The 26,658-nt window shown below is 40.3% G+C and overlaps 1 protein-coding gene across 1 annotated transcript; it reads right to left on the bottom strand.

The window, feature by feature from the left end:
• Positions 1-215: 215 nt before the first annotated feature.
• On the bottom strand, positions 216-26,044 carry LOC138196477 (neuronal migration protein doublecortin-like). The gene is made up of 7 exons (XM_069146545.1): positions 25,934-26,044; positions 21,776-22,201; positions 18,426-18,766; positions 9,415-9,517; positions 6,718-6,807; positions 3,485-3,582; positions 216-3,356 (listed from the first exon to the last, which is right to left on the bottom strand). The coding sequence occupies exons 2-7, from the start codon at positions 22,137-22,139 to the stop codon at positions 3,300-3,302; spliced, it is 1,053 nt and encodes a 350-aa protein (XP_069002646.1). The 5' UTR covers positions 22,140-22,201; positions 25,934-26,044; the 3' UTR covers positions 216-3,299.
• Positions 26,045-26,658: the final 614 nt, after the last annotated feature.

The raw sequence follows: 26,658 nt of genomic DNA on the forward strand, positions 1-26,658 counted from the left end.
GTTTATCTATTTATACGTCTCTCAATAGAGCATTGTCCATTAATGTTGTGTACACACACACAGCAATTATTTATTTCTGACTTTACGAGAGAAATTCTTAACCCTGGATTTATCAATGAAGAGGAAATATGTAACCACAGTGTTGCTACTGTCATTTGAGACACAGTACACATCTTTGAGTGGACTTCATCGTAATAAAGATAAGAGCAGAGATGTGAAATACAATTGTTTTAATTGCAAAAGGATACCGGTTAATACATTGAATGAAGCACTGAAACAAGCCACTGTGACGTCGCAAAATACCACTAAAAAGGACATTGTAAATTTCAGAGAAAAAAAAAAAGTCATTCATTCGATCAGAAAGGCATACATATGAAAGAGAACAGGAAAGGAGCATATTTACACCATGATAAAGTGTCCTGTCTCTCTACAAAACCGAGTGTGTTGGGAAGCCTCCTCATTCAAAACGTTAAAAAATGTTTTACAAAGAGCTGTTAACAAAGAACAAGCCTTTGATGTCCCATTTCATTTTTTCTTTTTATCAAAAGACAGTAATCTAAACAAAACAAAAAAAAAAGGCACCACTGAAGGTGATGAATCACGCCATCCATCTTACGAGGTGGCAGCCGGTTTACACAAGACAACCAACATTTTAATGCTTTATATGCTGTAGTGCTGTAATAAGCTGTAGAAAAGTCCAGGAAACAAGAACATCATTATTATTATTATTATTATTATTATTATGTAAGGTTTTACAGAACTGACGGTTTTGGAAAAATGACAACAAATGAGATTTTTTTTTTGTACAAAATGGTGGGTAAAGTGAGGTGTCCCTGCTGTTGGATGAGCTGATATTATGAGCTGTTGTGCTGCTGTAACAGCGCTCCCTGCAGGAGAAAAGGTGTAGCTCACAGCACCAGAGAGTTAAAGTGAAGTAGCTGATAAAAACTGCTTTTTTTTTTTTTTTTTTTTTTAAAGCTTATCCAGAGGGCAGGCACCAGATCACTCGAAAGACACACAACTGTCAGACTGTCACATCATCACAATGGAATAACTGCATGGAAATTTCATTTTTAGCTAATGTCTTTTTACGCAATCGGGTATAAAAAGGCCATTCTTACAGAAAAGAAAAACTGTTTTTTTTGTTTGTTTGTTTTTTTAAACTATTCTTGAATCCAAATGCATAGATTTCAATTTAAAGGATGCTACATGTGCAGCATTTCATTAATATATTTTGAAATTAATTGTGGTCACGCATTGTAATGGTGGCAAGTAGACAGTAAAGTGTCTGTTGCTGTGATGAATAAGTAGCTCCCTGCTTTGTGCTTCAGTGTCACCCAATTTAGAGATTTCTCAGGCTCGATTTCTTGAAATAAAATCGGCAAAAACTCCTTTCAGTAGAATTGTTTGACACACAATGCGAGTCGTGATGATAGAAAAAGGAATAATGGCAATAAAAAGTTGCACACAGAAGCTTTGGGAAAAAAAAGTGTTTAGAGCTCATGTGAGCAAGTAGAACTAGGAAAGAAAAATCCTACACAAGTACCCTTGATATAAATTAATCAACTTTATAAAAATTTTAAGCCCACACATAGATTTAGACAACGCTTATGTTTTCATCACCCCCATATCTGAGAACTATGCCGAGCCATGCAAAAGAGGAGAAATCCCCACTACTGTTTAGCGCCCCGATAAAACTAATTACCTCAGATGAGCATGATTTTATTTTGACATTATTTTGATGCTTTAAAGGTAACATGCATTAAACTCTAGGTGTGCTTCCTCCAGAATATTTTCTAACTATTAAAAATTTCATATTTCTCCCTTTCTATAATTCTTGGTCAAAAAAAAAACATACTTTGGCTTTGAGGCCTTTATTTATTCATTTCACTCAAACAATAAAATGTCACCACTAGCCGCGATGAAATCACTTCTAATAAGTGGAAGGGAAGTTGAGATAAAGTGGCCTAAAAGGGAATTCGTTAGACTTTGTCAATAAAAACTTTATACTGAATGTGTGTTGGCTTTTTGTTAATAAAAGGGCCTATTTGTTGTTTCCTTTGGTTGTTTTTAGGTCCTTCAAATCAGCCTTTTACACGCCCAAAGTTTCATTATGATTCATCGACATCATGCACTGCACTTACATTTGTGAACACACTGTGAAAATCTAAAACACAGAGGGTATACAGGATACCATGTATGCCTACTGTCTATGTAGAGGGTCAAAATAGAGGAAACACCAACCCAAAGGCTTGTGGGATGCTTTTTTTCTTTACGTTATCGCCTCGTCTCTGATTGGACGAGATGGAAGCCAATTATTTCCAACACAAGGACTTTGAGGCCCTTGTTGTTCTGGTGGTTTAAAAGTGTAATTTTACACATAGTTTTATAATCTCTCAAATATATTAAACTGGGAACATGAATTCTCATGGAAGAGGAGTTATGACCAATAATCCTCTTCAGTCAGGAGCTGCATCCCACACATTCTCACCCTGTGTGTGTGTGTGTGTGTTTGTGTGTGTGTGTGTGTGTGTGTGTGTGTGTGTGTGTGTGTGTGTGTGTGTGTGTGTGTGTGTGTGTGTGTGTTAGGGGGGCTTCATTTTAATGGTTCTTTTACTTTGACCATACCCTGTATCATGTTGAGCAAATGTTAGACAAACATTGTAGTGACATTATGGAAGCACAGCAATGGACATTGGGCAGAGATGTTATGATGGATAGCTATACACAGTATTTACAGCGGGTTAGAAAGACTTAATCTGGTTTACCAGACTTTCCTTGACAAGGAACCATTTACCTTTCACACCTTTAACTATGGGGCGGAAAGACAGGAGGACACGGAGGAACATCACAAATACGTTAAGTGATACAAAAGTTGAGTCAGTTCTGACTACGACACCCCTACAAAGATCCATTTGCTGCTTGGAATTAAGTGATTGAAATATTAAAACCAGAGTGCGTCCTTTATCAAAACGTTTGAGACTAAAGTGAACTGTGAAATCTGAGGTTCAGTGAACTGTGTGCCCTTTTGAGAAATAGTGACAAAGAAACATGTCTGAACCTTAGTGAGCTGATTGTTTAAATGTGCTCAAAACCTATTTGAAAAAAATTAGAAGTTTCTGTTTGTGTTATTCTCAAGCAGCAAATGGTGTCATAGCCCTGGTGGCTAAGGCCTTAAAAAGAGACAAAGAGTGGTTCTCCTAAACAGGTGGCACTGTGAGTGAAGGTGGAAAGCAGCAGAGGTATAAAACTTCTGTGTTTCAGGCCAAAAAAAAAGGAGGCTGCTTCAGGAGGAGAGTCTACATCGATTCACCGAGAGAATCATCATCATCCAGAGATAAGGGCAAGTAGAGATCCTGTGAACACAGAGGAGCACAGTCACATCTCTAAACTCTCAGTTAAGGGCATTGAATGATCACTTTTGAGACAAAAAAAAAAAGGGCAACAAGATGAAAGGTCAGGAGAGGAAGGGAGGTGCAGGTACCTTCTGCTTGTTGTTGAGGCCTGGACTGGTAGGGGCGGAGGTGGGGGAATGCTTGGAAATCGGGGTGGAGAGCTGGCTGCTGGAGGCTGTCCCGTTGGCTGAGAGAGCCAACAGAGCAGAGGAGAGGGAAAGAGGGAGGGATAAAGGAGGAGGAGGGAAAACAGAAACAGAGGGAAACAGTTGTGTAGATTAGAAAGTGTGCAAGAGAGGTCTGATGCTCTTGTGCTTGCTCTGCAGAAAAGTCAGACCTGAACTGTGGCCTCACTTGGCTACAGTGTAGGGGGACGCCGTCAGTCCAGGTCTTGGATGCTGGCAAGTTCTCCGTTTGTTAAATGACATTTTATTCACTCGCTCTGCGTCCTGCCACGTTGCTAGGATTCTCTCTGTTTGGAACATTGTGTTTATATCTAAGAGCAGTGTGATGTGATGTAGCTGTGTGTGTTAAGTGATTTAAAAGAGTTTTTGTCTATAAGAGATGAAAAGAATTGTGAAGACCATGAGCCAGATGGCCAGTGTAAGTTTAAAACCAGTGAGCGGTGAAAACACAAAGTGGATAAAGCGGCATTGTAAAGCAACTGGCTTCATTTAACTACTCAGGCAGATAAACAGAAATACGAGCCGTTATAAAAAAGGGAAAAAACGTCCCGAAAACTGAGAAATCACAAGTCCTACTAACTTGTAAACTTCAAATCAGCACATCTAAAGATGAGCTGCTCTCCCACACAGACTGAAGAGAGAGTGCAGTCACTTTATTTAGAGACCAAACACTCAGCTGTAAAAGGGCCAACCTAACCTTTTCTCTGTAGATCAGAAGAGTTGCCCACACTGCCGGGGTTTTGTCTCCTGATTTATACATTTTGGAAATGTATTCCTCCTCTGTAGAAAACGTATTGCAGTGTGATGTTCAATTAAACATTGCTGTGTTTTATTGCGTCCTTCCATGTCGTACCACGGCAAACAAACACTAATACAAGCCGTTTTTTAATGTTTTTATTTCAGAGGCTGATAAAGCAGGAGTAAATGTTGTAGCCTGATATAATATGATTGTGAGTCTTATTATCGCCACCAAAGAAATGTATGTTTTTGGTGCAGTTTGTTTGTTTGTCAGCAGGATCGTGAAAAAATGTGCGTCCTGATTTTCATGAAACTTGGTGGAAGGGTGTCGCATGGGCCAACGAAGAACCCATTAAATATTGAACCCGATCCACGATTTAGTTTTCCCTTTCATTAACATTGCGTGATATGGGGCTTTTGACCTACAAAATGCCATATATCCAGTAGGTGGTAGTAAAGTTAAATTGTGGCAAAACATAGGCCATCAAAAAAATACACATTAAAGGGTACCAGCAATCCTCTGAGATATGCATGTACTTGCGAAAACTTAATACAGTGAGCAGTCATCTTGGTGCACTCAGTGAAAGTTGTTTGATAGCAGAGAAGCAGAGATGTGAGGCTTCAGCCAGGCACAACGATGTTTTCAAATTATTCTAATAGTTAGTATTCAGACATGAATAGAAGCTGCAGTTGTACATTTATATCTATTATAGAAGAGTTTATTGGCCTTGGCGGATGTCTGCGTTCTCCGAGCGACGTTATAGTTATGGTTGTATGGTTATAAAGGATAGATTCTGCGGTAGGTCCCTGAATCTCTCAAAAACAACTCTCCCTTAAGCGATTTGAATGCACATAGGTTTTTGTCATGTTATGCGGGTTCCTCTGTGTCAGCGATCGTTTAAATTTATGCCATGACATAAGATGCAATACACTTTACATAGGTGAAGATATTTGGTTCTATATGGTTGTTTTAGTTTTTTAAGACTTTTCATTTACATGTTCAGGAGTCCAGGTGTCTTAAGACAGACCCAAAGCAACCATGTAGACCATAACAAGAACAATAAACAGAATTTAGATAACATTCTTAAATTCTTATAAACTCTCATAAGAATATTTTTTAGGTAGTAATCAAAGGTAACATAGGCAAGTCATTTACATTGTCACCCTGCTGACCTCTCAGGCACTACAGAGGTGATTCAGCCTCAAACACTTTACGAGCTCCCCAGGATGTTGGCTGACCATCTGCTGTGTTAAAGGGGAGGCATCCCCCATCAGTGATGAAAAAATATTCATGAGCTCGGAAGGACCGAGGAGACCACCACACCTATCGCGTAATGTGGTGACACGATGTGAAACATGAACTCTGCCCTACTTACTACCACACTGCCATCTCACAGCATCATCTCTCTGCACCTACCCCTGTGGGGAAGTTAACAACCCAGACACAGAGACAGTTCTGCCATATCTAATGTCTTTCCCCTAATGTTCATCAGTCTTTGTTAGAACAGCGTTTTTATTTTCACGCCTGCACTCAATCTAAACTCTTCAGCCATCTAATAGTGCAGCGAAGCTCGGATAGCATTGTAACGTCTAGCTATAGCTCTGTTTTCCCGTGTTTAAAGCTGTTAACATAAAAGATTCACGTATGAGCCAGCAGCTGAGTCTCCATGTTTGACTGCCTCCTGGATATTATTAAATGTTAAAATGCCTGCTTGTCAAACAAACAGCTGGAAGCTGTTTGTGTTGTCTTTGTTTACTTTTCATGTTTTAATCATGTTTTCTTTTTGTGTATATACATATATATATATATATACAAATAAATAAATATACAAAGAAATAAATACACAAAGAAACTGCACTAGCCACATTATAGTAAAGCTCATCAGATTACCCCCGATAAACAAGGTTGGATTTTTACTGTCCCTATTGTGAAGTATTAGAGGATTTTTATGAGGTGTTGTACTGAGATTCATGTTGTTTGGATTGCCCAGTAAAAACTGTCTGACTCAAAGGACAAGCAGACAGCACACATAGAAACTCCATCTTTGTCTTTTGTCAGGGCAGCAAAATACAGATTACAGTTAAGAAAATGTGCTGTTATTTGCATTTTAAAATGTTGTAATTGGAAGTAAGCTTAGTTTGATTTGGTTATATTTGCAGCCATAATCTATCATACATTATTGATCCTAAAGGTGGAATTTATTATTACACTCACCATCCCCCTCAGTAAGGTCAAAGGTCAAGGTAAGCTTCAACACTATGCTGTTCATTTTCAGCAACAGAGAAGGCCTGGTTTTATTTCCTACAGCTTTTATTTTTATAACTAGGTGTTGTCAGCTCCTGTGTTTTAAACAGGAAGAGCCACAGTTACAGTGTAGGTGAGATAATTATGGGCTCACTCGATTCAGCAGGAGACTTGCAGCGCTGGATCGGACCGGGACTCTTTGCTGAACCTTGCTGAGGTTTGGGTCCCTTCATCACCCTGCATTCTGTGGGGGGGAAAAAGCACAGAGAAAGTTTTTAAAAAAAAAATCACAGCTTAAAAAAAAGAAAAAAAGAAGAATGACTGAGGTGCATGTGCTCATGTCTGGCAGTGAAGTTCAGTCCAAATTAAGAGTTAGAGGTTTATCATGCCTGAAACTAAAGAAAAAATAATGCAACAAAACCAGGCAGAGCTCTGATATAGATATAATGTGACGAGGTAATAATTTGGTTTGTCTTTTTCTGGGGGGATCTGAAGCACTAAATCTGTAAGATATATTAGTATATATTTTCCCAAACTAGACATTTTAACGCACATGAACCATGCACATTAAAATGTGCATTCAAGAAGTTCAACAGAAGCTTTTTCCTAATTTTTTGAAATTACATTGTTTTTGCGTGTATTTATTGTTGATCATTTTATTTCTAACAGTAAATAGCTTCAATTACCTGATGATGGCACTGTGTTTCTTTCCCTTAGTATTTCAACAATAAACAATGCATGGAAAAACACACAGTTTTGTGTGTCCCCCAAAAATCAGATAAATAAGATTTATACAAATCAAATGTATGCAGCATATTCTGGGTCACTGTATTAATCAGGCTAGACAGACTGCAGACATTGCCTCTCCTCCCCTCTGTTTGTGCTGTCAGGCTCTCTCTTTCCTCCCCCCTCTCTCCTCTCTTCCACTTTTGATGCTAATTATACTATCTGTCCTCCCTCCATCTCCTGGGATCGCACCATGTCTGTCTTCTCTCTCTTAACCTTCACACACTACTGGATACAGACGTACATTCATGTGCTATTGTTTCACAAGGTGTGCCACCACGCCTTTGACAATACTTCAGACTGGCAGCTTGTCTAGTCTACTCAGCGGTCTCAAAATAGCCCCCCCCCCCCCCCCCCCCAGGTCTATCGGATTCCTTCTCTGCTTCATCTGATGTTGTGGCTGCATAAACAGAGCTGCAGGTACACATGTGCTGCTCTCTGTCTGCATGTCCATCTGCATGGTCTTGTATTTAACATGAGTGTCGAAATAACCATAAGGGTGTGGTATTGTGTTTCTAATTATTTTATTAGAAGGGTTAAATAAAATAATTAGAAACACAATACCACAGTTAAAGTAAGACCAAGACAGATCTATTCTGCTAACCCTGCCAAACCAAACTTTAAACCAGTAATGGTGCGAGTGGAAGAAAAGAAGTTTATCTCCAGCTCAGACAAAAGCATAGAAGGAATGTTTTATGGCATGTGTGTCTGATGTTTTTCCCTGTATAGAATCTCAACTCCTTGAAAACACATCAAGGACAAGTATTTTCATTGATATTTGTGGGAAGGATTGTCTTCAAAAACATTAGTTTAACCATACATTTTCCAGATAAATGAGTGTTACAGATAAACAGTCTCCTCTCCTCTCCTCTCCTCTCCTCTCCTCTCCTCTCCTCTCCTCGAAAGCCAACTCACTTATGTCTGGATGCTTGAGACCGTCAGCCATTTTATTAAGCATTGACCCCAAGGTTATTACCGAATGAACTAATTTAGCTTTGGTTCTGTGGAGGAGCTGGCTGAAAGGAAATTGCCAGATCATTATAGATTCAATGGCATCTCCATCCTGCTACACCTCCTATAAGCAACTAAGGCAAAGACAGGGGATGAAGGGAACATAAAGACAAGCATCACTTAGATTAAAAGACATGTGTAGGATACTGAATGTTTCCAGGAGAGGACATGAGGTGGAAGTGGGTTGTTAAAAATAGCTTTTTCAGGTCTGCGGGGAGCAGAGAGGATTGGTTTTACATTTTCTCTCCTCGACTTCTCAGCAGTATCAGCAGCAACAGATCAGCTGGCCTAAACCTGTCACCGGACAGATTAATGGCTCTTCGTCTTTGCCTTTTCCCATTCCTGCTGCCGGCTGCAGATAACACACTTCTTTCTCTGAGTCTGACTCCCTCAGTCTCTTTGTCGGCCTCCCTCTCACATACACAATTTTTTTTTTCTCACTATAAACAAGCATGCAGCTTTGTACATTAATATATATAATCTGCTCAAAAGCACTGCTATATACTTCTCTATCTTTCTGTGGAAATATTTTCATTTTATATCTACACAGGATGCAGTGCAATGAGACTCAGCCCAGGCACTACACCAGAAAATCCTCATCTTAAAGCGTCCCTCTTAATTTCTTTCTCAAATCAAGTAATAAACAATTTATCAGGATTATTCAAATCAAAAGGTAGACAGTAATAGAGCAAAAACCCCTGTCAAAGCATGACTTGATGTATATAGACAAATTCATATGGCTGCCATTTGTCGTTATAGGTTTCATCTTTTCACAGCTGTAATGTTTTGTTTTGTAATTAAAGTTCACACTGTACAATGGCTTTACAACAGGGGTCTCCAACCTTTTTTTCCTGAGAGCTCCTTTGATCTACCGGGTAGATTGGGATCTACTGGTTGGAGACCCATGCTTTACAATGATATTGAACAAAAATGATTAAACTCGTCACCACCATGTTTGACAAAAAGGATGGCCAACTTTATGTAGAGCAAATACACAGCTAGTGGCCTAAACTCGCATACTATGACGTAAAAAAAAAAAAAACAGATTGCTCACCATTCTCATCCAGGGAGAAGTCGTCCTGCGCGTAGCGGAATTTCTCTGGTCCACATGCAATGAAGACATCGTCTTCGCCGAAAAAATCCTGAAGGCAGGTAACCTGTGGAGCCAGAACACGGAAAACTTCACAATCTGGCATCAACACATCCCATGTTATGATAAAAAGACAGAGTCCATAGCAGGATTCACTCAGACGCAGCAGGGCTTTGAGTTAAATATTAGCATCAGCATGCTAACATGCCAAGAATGACAATGCTAACATGCTGATGCGAAGCAAGTTTAATGTTCATCACGTTCATCAGCTTATATTTGCGATTTAGCAACTAAATTGGCAATAAACTCTTCCTCTAGGAACCATGAATTTCTCTGCAAACCTTCAAGGTAATCAATGAAATGCTCAGCGAGATATTTTTATCTGGACATAAGCAGTGGACCGGTCGACAGACTGCCCTCAGCGTGGCATAAGTGTCCCATTTAAAGGTTGATCAGTTATTTTACTACACCTACTCCAGAACCTGAGACTATGCAATTGCAATCCATGGAGCACCATCTGCTCATTTCCATCTGATAATATTCCATGTTTATTGTGTATTGATAAGCATTCGAGATGCTGATTCAGAACTGATCAAAAAATGTCATCCGTGCAGGTTTTTCCCAGCATGATGAAGCATTGCTAAAAGCTGTGCAGAGTAAGCACTGTGAATGATGACATCCTCCCAGATTTGAAGATGACATTTCAAAAATAAATAAAGCCTAAAGCTTCAGGTTGTGTCAGCCCTCCTTTGTGTTTTACTTGTAGTATTAACATGCCTTTAGCTACACTGGCTTCATGTAACAAAACACAAAAGGCACAAAACAGCCCAAACATCGATGATTGTGTGACACCTTTGCTGCAATGTTTAAATGGTTCAACTTCCTTCCCAAGGGTCTTTTCACTCTCTAGCAGCTGTTGACACAATATGGCCTACTTAGTGGACAGATGTCTTTGGGCCACACCTTCTCCTCCACTCTCCCTTACACAGACCTCGTTACAGCTCTGACACGCCTATTGAAGCCATTCAAGCTAAAAGCTGCTTTTTTCTTTCTTGTGCTGATGAGATTTGTTAAGAAAGCATCTCCATCAACTTTCCAACTTGACTTTCAACACCTGTTGAAATTTGTTGCTTCTCATTTGGATTATAAGATCAAGATATTAAGTGTACAGTTCTACTATAACTAAACTACAAATAATTCACTCTGGATTCACGGGGCTTATCTGTCAAACTCTGTACAAGAACGCAATTTTCACTGACACAGGACTCTCTAAAGATGTCCTTGCCTCAAAAGATAACCCTGTGTCTGGACGTAAGCCAGGACTGCCGAGATGCATCACGGCTTCCTTTGTGATACACATCCAAACTATGAGCTGCAGATAATTTGGGAGAACCGCTCCCCAGCAGCTGCCATGATGGTTCTCTATTCTGCTAGACAAGCTAAAAGTGTGTGGTGGTGACTCGCTGGCGTGGCATCCAACAGCTGTACCTTCTCTAGCGTCCCACAAGATTCCCCCGGATACAGACCTCTGCCGGGGCACAGAGATGGTGCTTTGACTCCAGGGATCTAAATCTAATTGTTTTTAATTCAGATAGGGCTAATTTATAGGCCACACATTTGGGCTTTCTTCCGTGTTCATTGTCAAGAGATTAGATACAAGTTACTTTCATTAGGTTAACTGTAGTGTGGCAACAAGGGCACCTGACACTTAATCATAAAATGGAATCATTAGGAAGTGCTCTTTTTTCCCCTAAGGCCAGAGAGGAGATGGAAATGGGCAGGAATAGGGCAGGAGGGGAGATGCTAGTCCATGTTTTAATAGCTTTAAGAACAGAGCTGATTAAAGGGATAACGTGTTTATCCAACAGACTGCTACCTTAATCTTTCTTAGCAGAATCTCCACTCAAAATTAGAATGCTGGTCGCCGTGCACGCAGGATGGCTATATTTCTTCATGGTCTGACAATCTTTCCGGTCTCTAAAGCTCAGGATTGTTGCAAAGAAACTTAATTCATCATTGGTTTCCAAATCCAAACTTTCTCTCTCCATCATATCTGAGACTTAAATTAAACCAAACCATGAATAACACTGTAGTTTAGGTGTCTCTTCCTCGACAACAAAATAATATTCCTGTCTGGCGAAGAGCTTTTCACTGCATTGTCTCATATAAAAGCTGAAAAATATTATGGTATAAGATAACCCCATGTTTCAGAGAGCAACCAACCTCCTGAAGAGTCTTTAGAATCCTTCTAGGCAATCTTACTAATCCTGTATCCTACAGGGATCACTTAAGATCCATGTTATCTGCACCATTACAGTGCAGATCTCAGACCAGTCCTCTTTGTATCATTAATCCACAAAATAATTCACATACAGTCTGTATCAATCCATCCCACAGACACAATCACCTCACCTCCATTTGTAAAACCTTCAGGTGAATAACATCAAACATTGTTTTTTCCTGTAACACAAGACATCTGTGGATTCAAAGTGACTGTAGCCCTTTGTGAAGTTTGGACTTACATCTGTCTACAGTTGGCAGAAATCTGGTGGGAAAAAATGCAGGCAATTGGATCTAATGTAAAATGTCAGAGTCCCTTTGAAACGTGGCGGGAGTGCGGAAAGGGCAGGCAAGCTTGGGAACATTTGGATATGGGTTAAGAAGCATCCTCCTCTCTCAATCTGAAAAGGTCAGACTCACCCACATGGCAACGGTATCTATGAGAGGGACAATGTAAGACAACCTGATGGCATTTAACTTGATCAAATGATCAAAAGCAGTCATGTTGTATTTTTTACATATTTCACATGCAATGCACACATTAGGGTTGTTGTGTCCATTTGTGTGTTTGTTTGAGGCAGCTGGGCGGGGTTTTCTGAAAAACTGGCTCTTTCCAGACTCCAGGTGCCCGCCACCCTCTGTCCCACCAAGCCCAGCCCTAATCTCTGCCTCACCAGCTGTCAGGACCACATGACCCCCCCAGAAAACCACCAACACCACCAGCAGCTATGCAGGGAGCCAGCAACTACAGCAACTGAATTATTCAGAGTTTCTTACGTCCGACTCAGGCCAATCACCCACAGGACCCAGAAGTTTCATTGAGTCATGATGGTGTGAATTTGTGTGTTGTGTAAGTCTGCTAGTTGATAAATGTGTGCGTCATAAGTTTCCATAATTTCAGTCTGTGGTGCTTACTAAACATTTTCTATTTCTACACAAACAAGAAACTTCCGAGATTATCTGGAATTCCATTCATAGGATTCATTCATAAAAACCTCAAGGCAACAAGCTCTTTAAAAAATCCAACTCCAACATCACACCACAGTATGACCTCTATGAAAGTTAGCTTAATATTATAAATGCACTGTCTGATACCATTTTGCTTCAGTATCATAAAACATGAATGCACATTATTAATAAGCCAGCAAATGGGAAAATTGATTGGGACAGCATAGCACAGCCCATAATCTGGGTGGGGCAGGTTTTCTAACAAATCGTATGACAGAAGTTTTTGTGGAGGCAGTCGTTTCAGGTGTAACTACAATGCTTTTGTTTGAAGCAGCAGGAAGCATCTTTAAACAAAGCTCGTGCATCTTTTGTGCTCTACAGACAGCTGGCTTGTATTGACTTCAGTTCATTCTTTCAGCTGCACAGTTAAAGCCGAAATGAATGAGCGACTGATGAGTCACGAGGGCCGGCATCCGTCTCCAAATTAATTGATCTCTGTGCAGAAGTAAAGCTATTCAGTGCTGCATGATGACATGTTGACTGATCTGCATTTAAAGTATTGGATGAACAGAGAGCATGAGATTTAATGCAATTGGTTAATCAATAGAATTAAATGAAACTGATTACATGTATCTTTTGTCATCAGAGGGGCAATTGTCAGATCAGTTGGAGGGTTTTCTTCTGCATCCATCAGCTGGAAATACTGAGAGACTCCTTTTAACAAAATAAAAGCCCTGAAAGTCAACTGGTGCACACTGCAGCATTTCATATATACTGTGATTTTTTTTATGTGAGCACAGGATATAACTCTGGTTGAGCACAGAGCATTTAAATAAAACTTGATCTAAAGCAGAAGTGCAAGAAAATGAATTGTTATATTGTGTAGTCTCAGCATTACAGAGCTGTGTGCGAGAAACTGCCGTATTAAAAAAAATAAAAGCTGAAAAAGAGCCAGTAAGACCTTGGTTTGCAACCCATGGGAAACACCCACACTGCTCTCTTCACTGTAGGCACACATACCCGATCAATAGCAGAGCCTCTGCACTGACTGGAATATTCCTCCAAAATACACACAAAGTCTCCATTTTGTCCACTTCAACTGAGGGTTTCACAGACAGTACAAACTGTGAAAAAAATATGTCAGACTATCCTGCTTTTATAGCAACGGCTCATTTAATGGATTTGCTGTAAATCAAAAGAAAGAATAACGGCAATACTTAGGCAGCACCAATTTCACTGCAGGAAACTGCTGTTCTCTAATAATGACAACCAGTTGCCTTTCTGACCTGTGTTTGACCTTTGTGCACCAGCATAGTGTGTGCCTGCTACTGTAGATGCTCCGGATGCATTTGGAGCACAGATGAGCCAGTTAGGCACCGATATCTGCAAAGTCATGGGGACCAGCTGGTGCCTGATGTTGTAAAAAACCACCCCTCCCCAACTCGAAGGAAGCAGGCTTTCCATTTGGCTGACTGATGTGGCATTATTAAATTAAGCTTCCTCCTCTTCCCCCCCAGGTCATGCTCACTTGTTGATGTGGTGTTCATGCAGGAAAAGCTGAGCTGTGAGGGGGATTCAGGCAACGAAGATGCATCCAGGCTTCCATGCCTGCTTGAGATGCTTCATTGAGGGGACCACGCCCCTCTGTCAGCCTGATTGTCTGACTCTGCTTCACAGTGTCTGTGTGCGTGTGGGGGAAAAACATGAATGCAGTGAGGTTGTTGGCAGATGAGGAACAGAGGGCAGGCAGGTAAGACCCAATGTAAAGAGCACACTCAGCGTATTACAGCCATTGTCACAAACTGAATCCATCACGGCGGAGCTTATTGCCATGACAACTGCTTCTGCAGCATGGCAAAGAGCAGGCAGACTGCATGAGCCCTGATAACCAAGGAAAAGAAGGCTTTTTTTTGCCTATTAGCGGATGTATTTTAGTCATTAAAAAAGCCCTGAACCCATGCATGCATCCATCTCTTATTCAGTGAATAATTATTTACCATAGCTATTAACTTTTAAAGAAAACCGGAATCTTTTGTTCTCTGACAATAACAGTGTGACCTTGTGACAGAAGCAAGGCTGAAGCATCCATTTCTTTTCTTCTGTGGCTCGTTTTTTGAAAATATATATATATATATTTTTTAAAGAGGACTTCATGTCTAAACAGAGGTCAGAAAAATGGGCACTCAAATCTGTTAAAGAGCATTCTGCAATGCTGCCAACTAGTCAAGGTAATTCATCGGACAAATTGCACGGCATCACAGTATACTTTCACAAATTATATCTGGATTTGGCATCTGTTAAATGAAAACCATCTGTAACTGCAATTCAGATGAGCAAGTAGTGGATCTTAATGCAAATCAGTACTATTCTCCTCCGTAGACGCCTCTATCAAAGAGGAATGAATACAAAATGGCTGCCAGCAATTAAATAAACTCCCTCCGATTTAATGTAGCCCTTACAGGCAGCTAGGCCAAATCAAATAATGCACTTTTGTTTAGCGACTCAGGGGAATAATTACTCTCCATCAGTGAAAATAAAATGATCCTAATTTGCTGTAAGAAAGGAAATACTGAATCCACTGGCCCCACCCTCCCCGATTAAACTGAAAGGGACCAGCACTTGAGGGGAAAATGGGTCTGATTTTGCTCTCAACACTGGCAAAGAGAGGAGGGCAGGCTGTCTTTAGAGTCTAGACAGCACCAGGAAAAGAGAAACCTCAAGCATGAGAAGTAGCCATTTTAAAACAGCTAGAAAGCACAACCTAAACATTTTTTTTAATCTTTGGTCACAAATGGATCTTTTAAAGCCACAAAAGCAGGAATACATCGTGTGTCAATTTCACACCTAATAATGATGGAACATACAGGTAAAATAAAAATAAAAACGTGACATGTGATTTTTACACCAAAGGCTTGCATTGATAGTAAACTCTCACACCCACTACAGGATGTGGTATCTGACAGACCAGTCCACACCAGCTGGGCTCTCTTTGTGCCTGGGATGTGGTCTCCTAGCAACCAGTCCCAGCAGCTATCGCAACGGAATGGGAAGAGGAGGATCGGTGCAGAGTCAGGGAGGGGCGGGCTCTGCATCAATATTGCTTCTACCATATCACCTCCACCACAGAGCAGCTGCAGTGTGCCTCTGCACACAAAGGCACCACAATAACGTGCACAGCATTTCTCACATATCTGTGCATTTCAATGAAGCTGGGAGTCCCTGGTACGAGTTCAATGGACCTGAATTATGAAATAATCCATATGTAGAGTCGTGACAACAGAATCAATATGCTCTGATTGGAATGTTTGCAATATGGTGGCTATAAAATGTACTTTGTGGGAACACATCATCATTAAAAATGCATAGCAGATTTTTTTTTTTTTTTTTTACACATGAAGTGATTATAATCTCCAAGCAAGAAACCCAGTAGAAGACCTGCGGCAGCCAGACTGCACCCCTGGGAGAGAGCATTAAAATCAAATTCCCTCATTTATCATGTCAGAGTACCGCCCCTCCTCCAACACACATATGATGTTTGCCTTATTAATACAAAAGAATAAAGTAGTACAACATTTAAAGGATACCCCAAACTGTGGTCCTTCTTTAATCAATAACCCAGGAAAAAGCAAACATTTAACTATATCAAAGGGAGGACGGAGGAACAGATGTCCACATCCACCCATGTTTTCACACCTGCTCCTCATCCCTGCTTCTGTTAATTTGCACTGATTCACAATAGACTGGAAAGCACAGGTATTTGATCCGTGCAGTTAATCACATATATGACAGGCGGGATAAAAGAAAGCACCTTTATCTGTAAGATACATTTTGAATGATTTTGCAGCCAAAAGATCACTACTGCATCAAAACATATTTATGACCAAATGTGGACACTGCACCCCAATCCATATCCAAACTGTTTTCTGTAGGACCACACCCGTCACATTTACTTGACAGAGTGGCACACATCTTGAGCAAGAGCACCATCTCGCAGACCTTTCCACAGTCTTCCAGCTCAGTGACCATGTGTGGTGGTTATGGTTGTGCTGAAAGACGACTTCAATAAAGTGTGAACATGAATAAAACACTATGTCCGTTTACCTTAGCCGGTTTGTTGAGAAAACAACAGTATTCCCAAGGGATTGATTTATAGGTAAAGTTAAAGTGTATGCTTGTGTGTGCGTGTGCGTGTGTGTGTGTGTGTGTGTCATATGGAAAAAAATTTAAGCTTTTGCCATTTTGAAACAATAGCTTTGTCCCAGCTTGGTAAACATGATGTCCCTTAATATAACAGCAATATGGAATTGGGACGTTGCATTGTCTCAAAATCTGAACTGAATTGTGTTATAAGCCAACAGGGTTGTCTGTACAAATGCAGACTTAGTAGTTGCAGCTTGTTGATTTAGAATTGTATATTTTTTTAAATATTTTTTAAAGTTAAAGTGCATGAACATTTTTTTTTTTTTAAATGCTCATTTCAGAGTAATTAAGGTTGCATTGGACACTTTGGACTTCTTGGACTACTTATACTGTGTTTTTTTGCTGCACAAAACACATATTTGTAAACCTCAACATGCAACTAAAGTGTCTTTTCAGATGGGGAAATGCTCAAAAGTTGTGCTAATGTCTCTGGGACTATCTGATGATAGAGGCTGATCCCTTTCTTCCTAAATCTTTCTCCAGACACAGACAAGTCTCAGCAAGCTAACCAAAAAGAAAAAGTTATTGTACCAGACACAACTTGAATTTCCTGTGCATTACATTTGTCATATTGCAGAAGAAAAGTAACATTAAGAACTCTGATCTCAGTTAATTCTAATGGCTGTAATTTGCCAAAGTAGAGTAAGTTTACTTCAGTGTTTTAGTTGACATTACTCAAGTTCACATGATGGTGTAAAGATTTGTCTCGACCTGTATTCTCACAGTTTAACTAAAATACCTGCATGCACCATCTCAAGTTGAGCAACAATGGGGACAAAATCATCAAACACAACAGTACAGGGTTTGGTCCTTTGTACATGGTGGGTGGAAGTCAGAACTTCCCAGGACTTTTAAGTTTTTCAATGAGAGACAGACTAAGAAATACCAATGGCCTAAAAACTAACTGCACAACAAAGGCTGGCGGGCAGGACACAAATGACCCGAAACACAACACAGGTGAATATGTTGCCTTCGACTGAAAGTCAGAATAAAGACCGCCAACAATGTAGTTCATTGTGTACAAAGGTTGTTCTCACGGACCAACCATAAATCTTTGTTGACTGATGTTAGGACCGAACAATAAGATTTTGCCCTGTTCCCACTGCGTCCATTTTAAAAGTCAATAAAGTTAAAAGAAACCACTGAGAATGCCATGTCATGGTTTCGTCGTTTTTTCTTTTTAGCATTTCCAAGCAACTAAATTGTTTCCTGCTCTCCTTTGATCCTGATGATAGCTGCCTGTGTGTGGTTGGATGGATGAATGCTGAACTGTACTCAATCCAGACCACACATTTTCTTATTGTGTATGCTTGTTTACATATTGTACCATGACACCTTTCTTCTATATATTCTGAGAACAGAGGGCCGTATCCTGAAATTAAACAAATGCAGACAGAATACTCCATCAGCAGCTTGGTATATTTGAATTTTTGGATAGTTGAGCTTTTCAGACCCAATGAATTCAAATTTGCAGCACCACAGTGTCGTTTTGTCTTTTACCTGACAGTATGATAAGTTAAGGTATAAGTTAAGAAGGTGCGACGTACCTGCTTGCCGTCAAGTGTGTAGATCCTCTTGACCACGCCACTCTCAAGTTTAATGGCCTCCGTGATGTCGGTGAGCACCTGCTCGAAGGAGTGCGCCGTTTTCTTGTTGAGCAGGACACGGACAGCTTTGCGTGGCTTCACACCGCTACGCATCACCGTAACGAGCTTGGGTCGAACAAAGTCCTTGGTCTCTCTGGTCTCGCCGGCAGCCTTGGCAGCAAAGGACGGCATGTTCTTCTGGCTCGCTGAGGCCTTCACATTCACAGACCAGTTGGGGTTGACATTCTTTGTGTAGTCAACTTTCTTGTAGAAGTTCTCTGATGCACAAACGTAGCTTTCCCCTGCAGAGGCAAAGAGAAACTGGGTTAGTGTGTTGGAACACACTCGGCTATTCAGCTTTGACACCTGAGAGTCCCAGAGTGGCCACTCAGGATCATCTGAACCTCCAGGAACTATCGAGACCAGTTGGAGAGATTATATCCAAGCTTTCACATCTGATGAAAAGTAAAAATCATTTTATTTTGTTGAGGAAAATAGTGCACGCTGCAGATGGTGTCAGCTTTGAAGTTCACAGCCAGGCTTTGAGTAACCAGATTGTTTCTGGAGGCACATTTCACTATCAAGTTTTTCCAAATATTATTTTTGATCCCTGGATCACAACAAACTTAAGTTGATTAATCCCCATCGTATTGTGGATCAGAATTGGACGGCTCAACAGTATCTATTTGGTTAGATACAATTTGGATAAATGGGAAAACGTGTTTGCTATTTAGGAAAATATACCTGTGGGTCAAAGACAAAAACCTTTCCAAGAATGGAACCAAAATTGTTTCATGTTTTGGATATAAAATAAGTGCTGTGGCCAGACCTGGGTTAAAAAAAAATAAAAAAACACACACACACGGCAACAACAAAAAACAGATAAAGACTATAGAATCATATATGTAACTGATTAATGCTGAGATCAGTAAAATAATCACCCCGTTTAATAACTGTGTATTGATAATTGCCTTTTTCCTGAACAATGATTGCTTTTAGTTGCTGGACTGCTGATAAGCAGCTGAGATAAAGAAAGTCTTGAACTTAAATCTAATGTGGTTTTGATTTGCATATTTAAACACGATTACATTTTGATACCTTAGTTCTGCTTCCCTCCTAAATTTTGAATATTTGTTTTAAGCTGATACTAAAGTCTGCTTCGGCTACATGCTGGATGCATTATACTCGTCTTTTTACTGTTGTTGAGGGAAAAATGCAGGAGTACGCTTCGCACTTCTCCCATGAGACCACAGCACAAATTAGCCCAACAATACCTGCTTTACTGCACAAAGCACAGTGACAGTAAAAGCAATATAGTAGAGACACATCTCATCTTTCAAAACATTCAATCTGTTTAGAGCTGAAAACATGTTTCCCTTGGGTCTGGTAAATTTATATTATAACAACCATCAGGCTGCATGAAGCCTGTTTTATTAATGACAGACTGCTTTGTTATATTTGACATTAAAAAGAGGACTTATAGGTCATGTAGACCAGTTTTTAAACAAACACAAATTTGTGAAGGAGTTAAAATATTCTACAACCCCAGCACAAATCATATCCTGCCGAAACATATCTTTTTGATTCTCTAAATAATCCTCCATATTCATCATAATTTTATCAGCTTCCTAGTCTTCACTGCAGATTGTGCTGCTCTTGTTCTGACAGCTAGCCTGTAAAGACAAAAGGCAGCAGGGGGAGAGCAATGGAGAGAAAGAGAAATTTTGGCAAAAGGGGAATCCAGAAAGCAACAATTAGGCCAAATGTGGAGAAATTACAGCAAAGACAAAAGCACAAAACAGGATTACACTGTGCAGAAGAGATTGAGCAATTAATTATATCCCCACAAGAGGAAGCACAATGAAATGTCCCACCACCACCACCCATAGTGCTTACTGTGCTGCCCCTATACTTACCACACACACACACACATTCCTATCTTTCCTAAGCAGCTCAAGTAGCAGAGATGATCACCACATTTTAGACAAATTAAGCTGCAGCTTATCTTCTAACTGCAATCATCATGTCCACCTCACCCCACTTTTTTTAAAGGAATCTCAAAGAAACGTCTCGAGGTGAGTGGATAGGAACTGAACGTTGGGTCATTTAAGATGATTTAGGAATGTGTGCTTCAGCATTAGTGTTAGAAAACTTTTTTCTTCCAGATTTGCAAAAAGTCTTGTTCTTGTAACACACCCCATGTTGCCAAATTCTTCAAATAAAAGCTTTATGCTGTTGAATATCAGTCATTGAAATATGACTTTCCTCCAAGCAGGTCAACGCACAGATCATCCCGTCTGAAGCCAAGAAAACACGACAGTCAGTCACCAAAAAGGGGATTCCAAGTCATCTCTGGCAACTTTTACAACATGAATTTGGAGGCAAATAAATAACTTCTTGTTCTAAACTACAATCTGGCACCAAACATAAACTCTAAAAGCCATGATGGCAGCTGCTTGGGAGTCTGTCTATCATTTAAACTACTGCATCTATCAGACAGAAATACAAGCTGATCTATCCAAGGAGGGAATGTGAAAGCTGTCAAGATGTAAAATTGCTTGACTGCTTTGTTGTCACTTTAAATAGAAATACAAAAAGGTGTAGTTTCAGTTGGGATTTCCACCCACTGTTACTATGGATACTGATGGAAACATTTGACATTTAAAAACTGGGATGTTTCTTTAAAGAAATAGATGATACAGATTTCTATTAATGAACTGTTATCCCATGCTGAGCTGTAGAGAGCCGACTTCACAGCTCAGTTTGAAGGCCGTTGAGAGTCTGAGCTAAACATCCTAAAGCTGCGACCACTCAGCGCCATTAAGATCAAGGCAGAAGACCTGCTTTCAGCTTTATTAGCGGAAGCAGGATATCTTTAAAAACAAGATCCCAAAATACAATTTAATATAAGTAGACGGGTGATTAAAACGAAGTTCTCCTGCGGTGCGGTGCGCCTTGGTGAGAAAATACTGCTTTGCATTAAAGTTAGGCAAAAATAAGACATCGTTTCATTTTAAAACAAAGAACAAAATGCACAAACTGTTGAGAAAAGTGGACCATGTCACTCAACTGCAACAAAATAGCCCTTTAGATTAGAAATTGATGCATCATACGGGAGATTAGAGGAGTCTAGACTGAACAGATAAGACTTCTAATCTCAGAAAACTGTAATCGTTATATTACTAAATCTTCTCAGCACAGAAACGGACTTGAAACTCAAACAAAAACTGACAATCTGAATGATGAAGTATCTCATGAGGAAGATGCATTAAATCAGTTATACTTGGTGGATGCTACTAAAATGTGCTTACCTTCCTCTAGCTCATCCATGGATCCAATCTTGCGTGAGCCATCGATAGTGAAGATGAAGCGGACCCCCTGTGGCAAGTTGATGTGGTCGGAGAGTGAGCGTGTGAGATCAGCCAGGAGAGAGTCGAAGGTGCGAAATCGATCGTTGGCCACAGCGTACACGATGCCCTTGAAGTAGCGGTCTCCGTTGCGGTAGAAGCGCACCTTTTTGGCCTTCTTCTCATTGGTGAGGGCCTGCAGAGTACGCGTGCGATAGAAGCTGCAGTGGGCGCTGTGGGTAGGGCTGGGGAGTCCATTCATGCGCCCGGACCGTGCGGTACGGGAGGCCTTGTCTCGCTCGTCAAAATGTCCAAAGTCTAGCTCCATGATGACTGACAATTATGGTAGTTGTGACAGATGTGTGGTGGTGGTGACCAGCTCCGGAGAGTCTAGGAAAAGAAGGCAAACAACGCATGAAATAATAACAATAATAATAATAAATTGTGATTTAATCTTTTGACTTGTTCCAAAAATGGACCAAACAACAAAGAAATGAAATCACGTATCACTTATTTGCACTCATCAGCATACAGGTGAATATTTTTTTATGACTGAAGGACTGGCCTCTAGTTTCCAACCTAATGGGTCCTTATTGAAATTAGTGTTTGATGGTCTTGCTTTAAACAGTGTACCAACCCAACCACTTCAAAAGAAGGTTTTGTGTGAGGACAAGAGGTCATGATTTTGGTTATGAAACCTTTTCTGCAATCAGAGAAGTTCACATGATTGTCAGTAAATGAGTCTGATTGCATGAGCTACAATAGTAATGAATATTATTATGCTTCAGTCATTGCAATAGCTTTAAGTCTGCACAAAATGTTTTATCTTAGAGTGGGCTTTGCACCTTCTGCAGATGTGGCACCCTGTGGAACCAGAGTTGCACATTTTCGGAAAGGATGTCAAATAATTTAAATCCCTTCAATGCTGTGTTTAAATAAAAATGTTAAAATGCTGTTTGAATAATAGTCAAGTCAGAGTTTTGACTCAGTCAGGGATTCTAATGATGTACATTAATGCGTGCAAAAATAGGATTATACACAGGAAGGAGATTAAGGTGGCTAAATGACTAAATAAAACGGGTTAACTCGAGTTCTTTCTATTGACAAGATTTGATGATAATGAAATCAAATATCACAAACATTCTGAAGCTATAATCAATTACACTGGAAAGAAATATAAGGTGGATTTATCAGGTACATCCACATAAATGGAATGGGTGTACATTGCTGAGGATCAAATTCATAATGTCTCATCATGGCCACACTGCTGTAATATGGCACGAAGCACATATGATATGTCTCCGTCTCTTCCTCTGCATCCCGCCTACATACACCTGTGAACAGCTGCCTCACTTGCCCAGATGAATCAGTGTCTGGCAAATGGCCAGCCACTAAAGATCAAGGGCTGAGTTTCAAAAACTCTCCTCTGACAGATCGTTTGGTGACTTGTTGATTGCTCATTGAGACATCCGAGACTAATTAAAACCCTCAAATCTCAAGGAAGCTATGGTTCGCCAGAAGACAGTTGCTGTGCTGCTATTGTGTCCAACATGATTAAAGTATGGGAACTCAGTGATGATGTAAAAAGTGATAATCTTTTAAAATGTATCTCTATATATATATATGATATATATATCATGTTTCCAAAACGAAATCTTGAGCATGGGTATTGAGAGGATCTACAAAACTTGAGTCAATACTATGTTCTGTGTATAATATTTTATGTAAATACTCTTGTGAAGGGTGTTAGATCTCAGTTATGGCTCGACTACATGTACACCGTTGAGTAGAAATATTTGATTCACAGAGGACTGATTAATATTTAAGTGGACAAAGTGTTACAGTGAAAGATTTTCTTCCCATCATTTGAAAGAAGATTTGAACGTTGTAGGAGATTCAGTTCTTCCTTCCGCTCGGAAATTATGCAAATTTATGCACATGTTTGGCCAATAAACAATAAGCCATTTATGCTGTGAGGTGGACTGACCCAAGACTGAAGCAAGAGTGGTCTCTTCCTGTTACAGTCCCACCTGACAATGAAAGATACATCTTCAACAGCCACAAAATCCCACTGAACCATATCTTTTAATTTGCTCTCTGATACACACCCACAAAAAAGAGGAAGTTATTTGTGCAAAGTTTAAAGCCCTGCTCCATTCACATGGTTATTCATGAAGTGTTCTTTAGAACCACTTCTGACAAGAGTGACACAAGCAGGATGGTAAAAATGTCAAAACAAGGCAAAGCCATCAGTCATGCATGTCACCTGTTCCTCTGACAGGTCGTGATATTGTCACAGGACTTGACAATATTGACTGAAAGGTCACTGGTCTTTGAACACAACTCAACTCTGAGCAGCTTTAAGTCACTCTTCCCTTCTCAGTGATGCTGAAGAGACCCAACACCCCAGTTTGTCACCTTTTGTCATTGAAAGAATTTCTGTTTTACACAACTGTGTAAAAGATTTTGGTGGGTATTTTTGAGTGGGATGATGTCGTGATGATATGAAGAGAAAAATTTGGAAATCATGTTTTTCAGTACCTGTCTTGCAGGAGTGATGAGTTTTATCTGGTGTATGCATAATAACAGAAAACAGGTTACTGCTTTGAATGGAGCTGGCTGGATTATTTCTCACATATATAATATGATAGACTGAAAAATGTATCTTTTAAACTATTTTGATGATCAAATAAGTATTTCAGTTGTTTTTTCCTGCACAAATGTCTAAAATGTTTTAGCTTCTTCAGTATGAGGATTTGTCGGTTTTCATTGTTTCACCTTGTCACTTTTGTCCTTATATTTAATTGAAAATATCTACCAAATTAAGCAATAAGGAAATTAATTGTAGGTTTGAAGCTCCTATCTTTGAACGTCAAACTACTGTGATATTGATTTTATAAAATAATCCTATACATCTAACATGTTAAAGAATCTAAGAAAAACTCCCCACAAACCTGCATGTTAAGCAGTGAATGGCACAAAGCCTAATGTCTGTAATCTTTCACTGTCCTCCCCAGTTTAGTGTCTTATATGATGCCTATAAATGCACATATATAGACGATCACATTGACAAAGAGAGGAGGAAACGCTGTCGCCACCCATCCTTGTGGCCAGGCCCTCCAATCCCATGCTAACCCCTGGCTGAGCTGCTGACTGGTGTTTAATGACAGGCACGCTGATAGGGGTGGGACCTCAGTGGAAACGGGTGTTCCTCAGCTGACAAAGGCCAGGTTTCAGGCCCATCTGCTGCACTAATGGGCAGAGCATAACAGTGACCCTTCCCCAGTGGAGCATCAACTAGGACAGTCCATTGTCTCAAACAGGGTGCCTGCCTTTAGAGTGACATCACCATCACTGCTGCTCCTGCTGCAGCCGGCTCAAGTCCACAGAGTAGCTCTTCTGAGTGGAAGATTTTCCTCACAGCTACAACACTATCAAAGCTTTTCGGTGTTAAACCACATGACATGTTTTGTATGATTATCTCTCTGTGTGGTTGATTGATACACTATCAACAGCTAAATATTTTTTTTTTTTTTTTTTAAATCACTACCACAGTAAATGTGCATTCTCTCAAATTCAAGCCAGACCTGAACATTAGAAAGCACTGCAGTAACATAGTGTGGTGTCATTGATATTTATGGCTGGTTCCGTGTTCCTGAGCCACCCACACAACACCCCGGTGACTACACACTCCTGACAAAACCGGCACCACATTATGACTCTCAACACATCAAAATTGATCAGCATGCGGTATCAAACCAAACCAAGCCAAGAAACGCAGAGATAGCTTTAAATCACAGCCACAAAGGGAGGAAAAAAAGTTTCATGATACTACTCTTCTCATTTATGATGGATGACTGTGGCCACATGGCAGAGCTGCAGTTTAAAATGCAAGTTTGTCTGAAGGGGGGGCGGGGGGGGGGGGGTTGGGTGTGCGCACACCTACTCACAATCCACCTGCTTTAAACGCACATTAAACATCTTAAAAAATCATCTCTTCCAAACACAAATAACTACAATCACATCTTAACATGCCGACTCCGAGTCAAAACCAAGACAATTCAATGTCTTCATTTAATCAGTAAAGTCTGTGCATTAATCCCACCCCAATAGCGGACTCACCTGCGTCGCTGCTTGCGGAGTGAAGGGAGTGTGTGAGTGTGAGTCGATGCTGCAGGATAGCGGCACGCCGTCTTTCCCCTCGCCTTTGTCTGCTGCAGTCTGCGAGCCGAGCCGCTGCCTGCCTCACTGGAGGAGCCACTGGGTCCTAAAGAGTAGTGGACACGCCCACCGTGGAAATACTGGAGGTGCCAGTCAGTGTGGTGTGGCCTGGGGTGGAGCTGTGTCCTCAAAGGTAGACTGCATGAACAAGGCAAGAACTAAAGGAGATCATTTACTGTGACGGGCGGAAGATGAAAAAGCCTTTTAGAAATCTCATGACATGTGACTATATGAGATTTCTGTCAAGAGGTGAAAATTACATTTCTTTACTTGGATTTCAGCTATTGGTTTTATTTTCTCCTTAACCCACAGGATTGTGGCTTTCTGTGTGTAATGGCCTGCAGCAAAACCATCTCAACTGTGTCCCTTTCAGACAAACCACAGTTTGATGCTCTCGGTCCGGTGGAGCTCTTTTTTGTGAGCAGATAAAAGCTGGACTACCTCACTGCTTGTGTTTGACTGTTCTTTCTTGTTCCCTTAAAAGAGTAGTTCATTGTCAGGGAACTGTATATTTATTATGTTAACTGTTAGTGCGCATGCTCAAATGACATGTATTCAGCCGGCTGTCTAATGTCTGAAAATATTTCCCACAGCTTCAAAGAAAAGCTGTTGTATTCTGTCTTGAA

Source organism: Embiotoca jacksoni, unplaced genomic scaffold (assembly GCF_022577435.1).
Source record: "Embiotoca jacksoni isolate LCO1_2020_lvr unplaced genomic scaffold, fEmbJac1.0.p SCAF_13, whole genome shotgun sequence".
In the NCBI taxonomy this organism is placed as follows: domain Eukaryota; kingdom Metazoa; phylum Chordata; class Actinopteri; family Embiotocidae; genus Embiotoca; species Embiotoca jacksoni.

Excerpts from the sequence above, each read along its gene's own strand:
- LOC138196477 (XM_069146545.1), bottom strand. The coding sequence starts at position 22,139 with ATGGAGCTAGACTTTGGACATTTTGACGAGCGAGACAAGGCCTCCCGT. Across the intron at positions 18,767-21,775 it reads CATGGATGAGCTAGAGGAAG|GGGAAAGCTACGTTTGTGCA; the intron begins GTAAGCACATTT and ends TTGCCTCTGCAG. Across the intron at positions 3,583-6,717 it reads CAAGTCTCCTGCTGAATCGA|CCAACGGGACAGCCTCCAGC; the intron begins GTGAGCCCATAA and ends TGGCTCTCTCAG.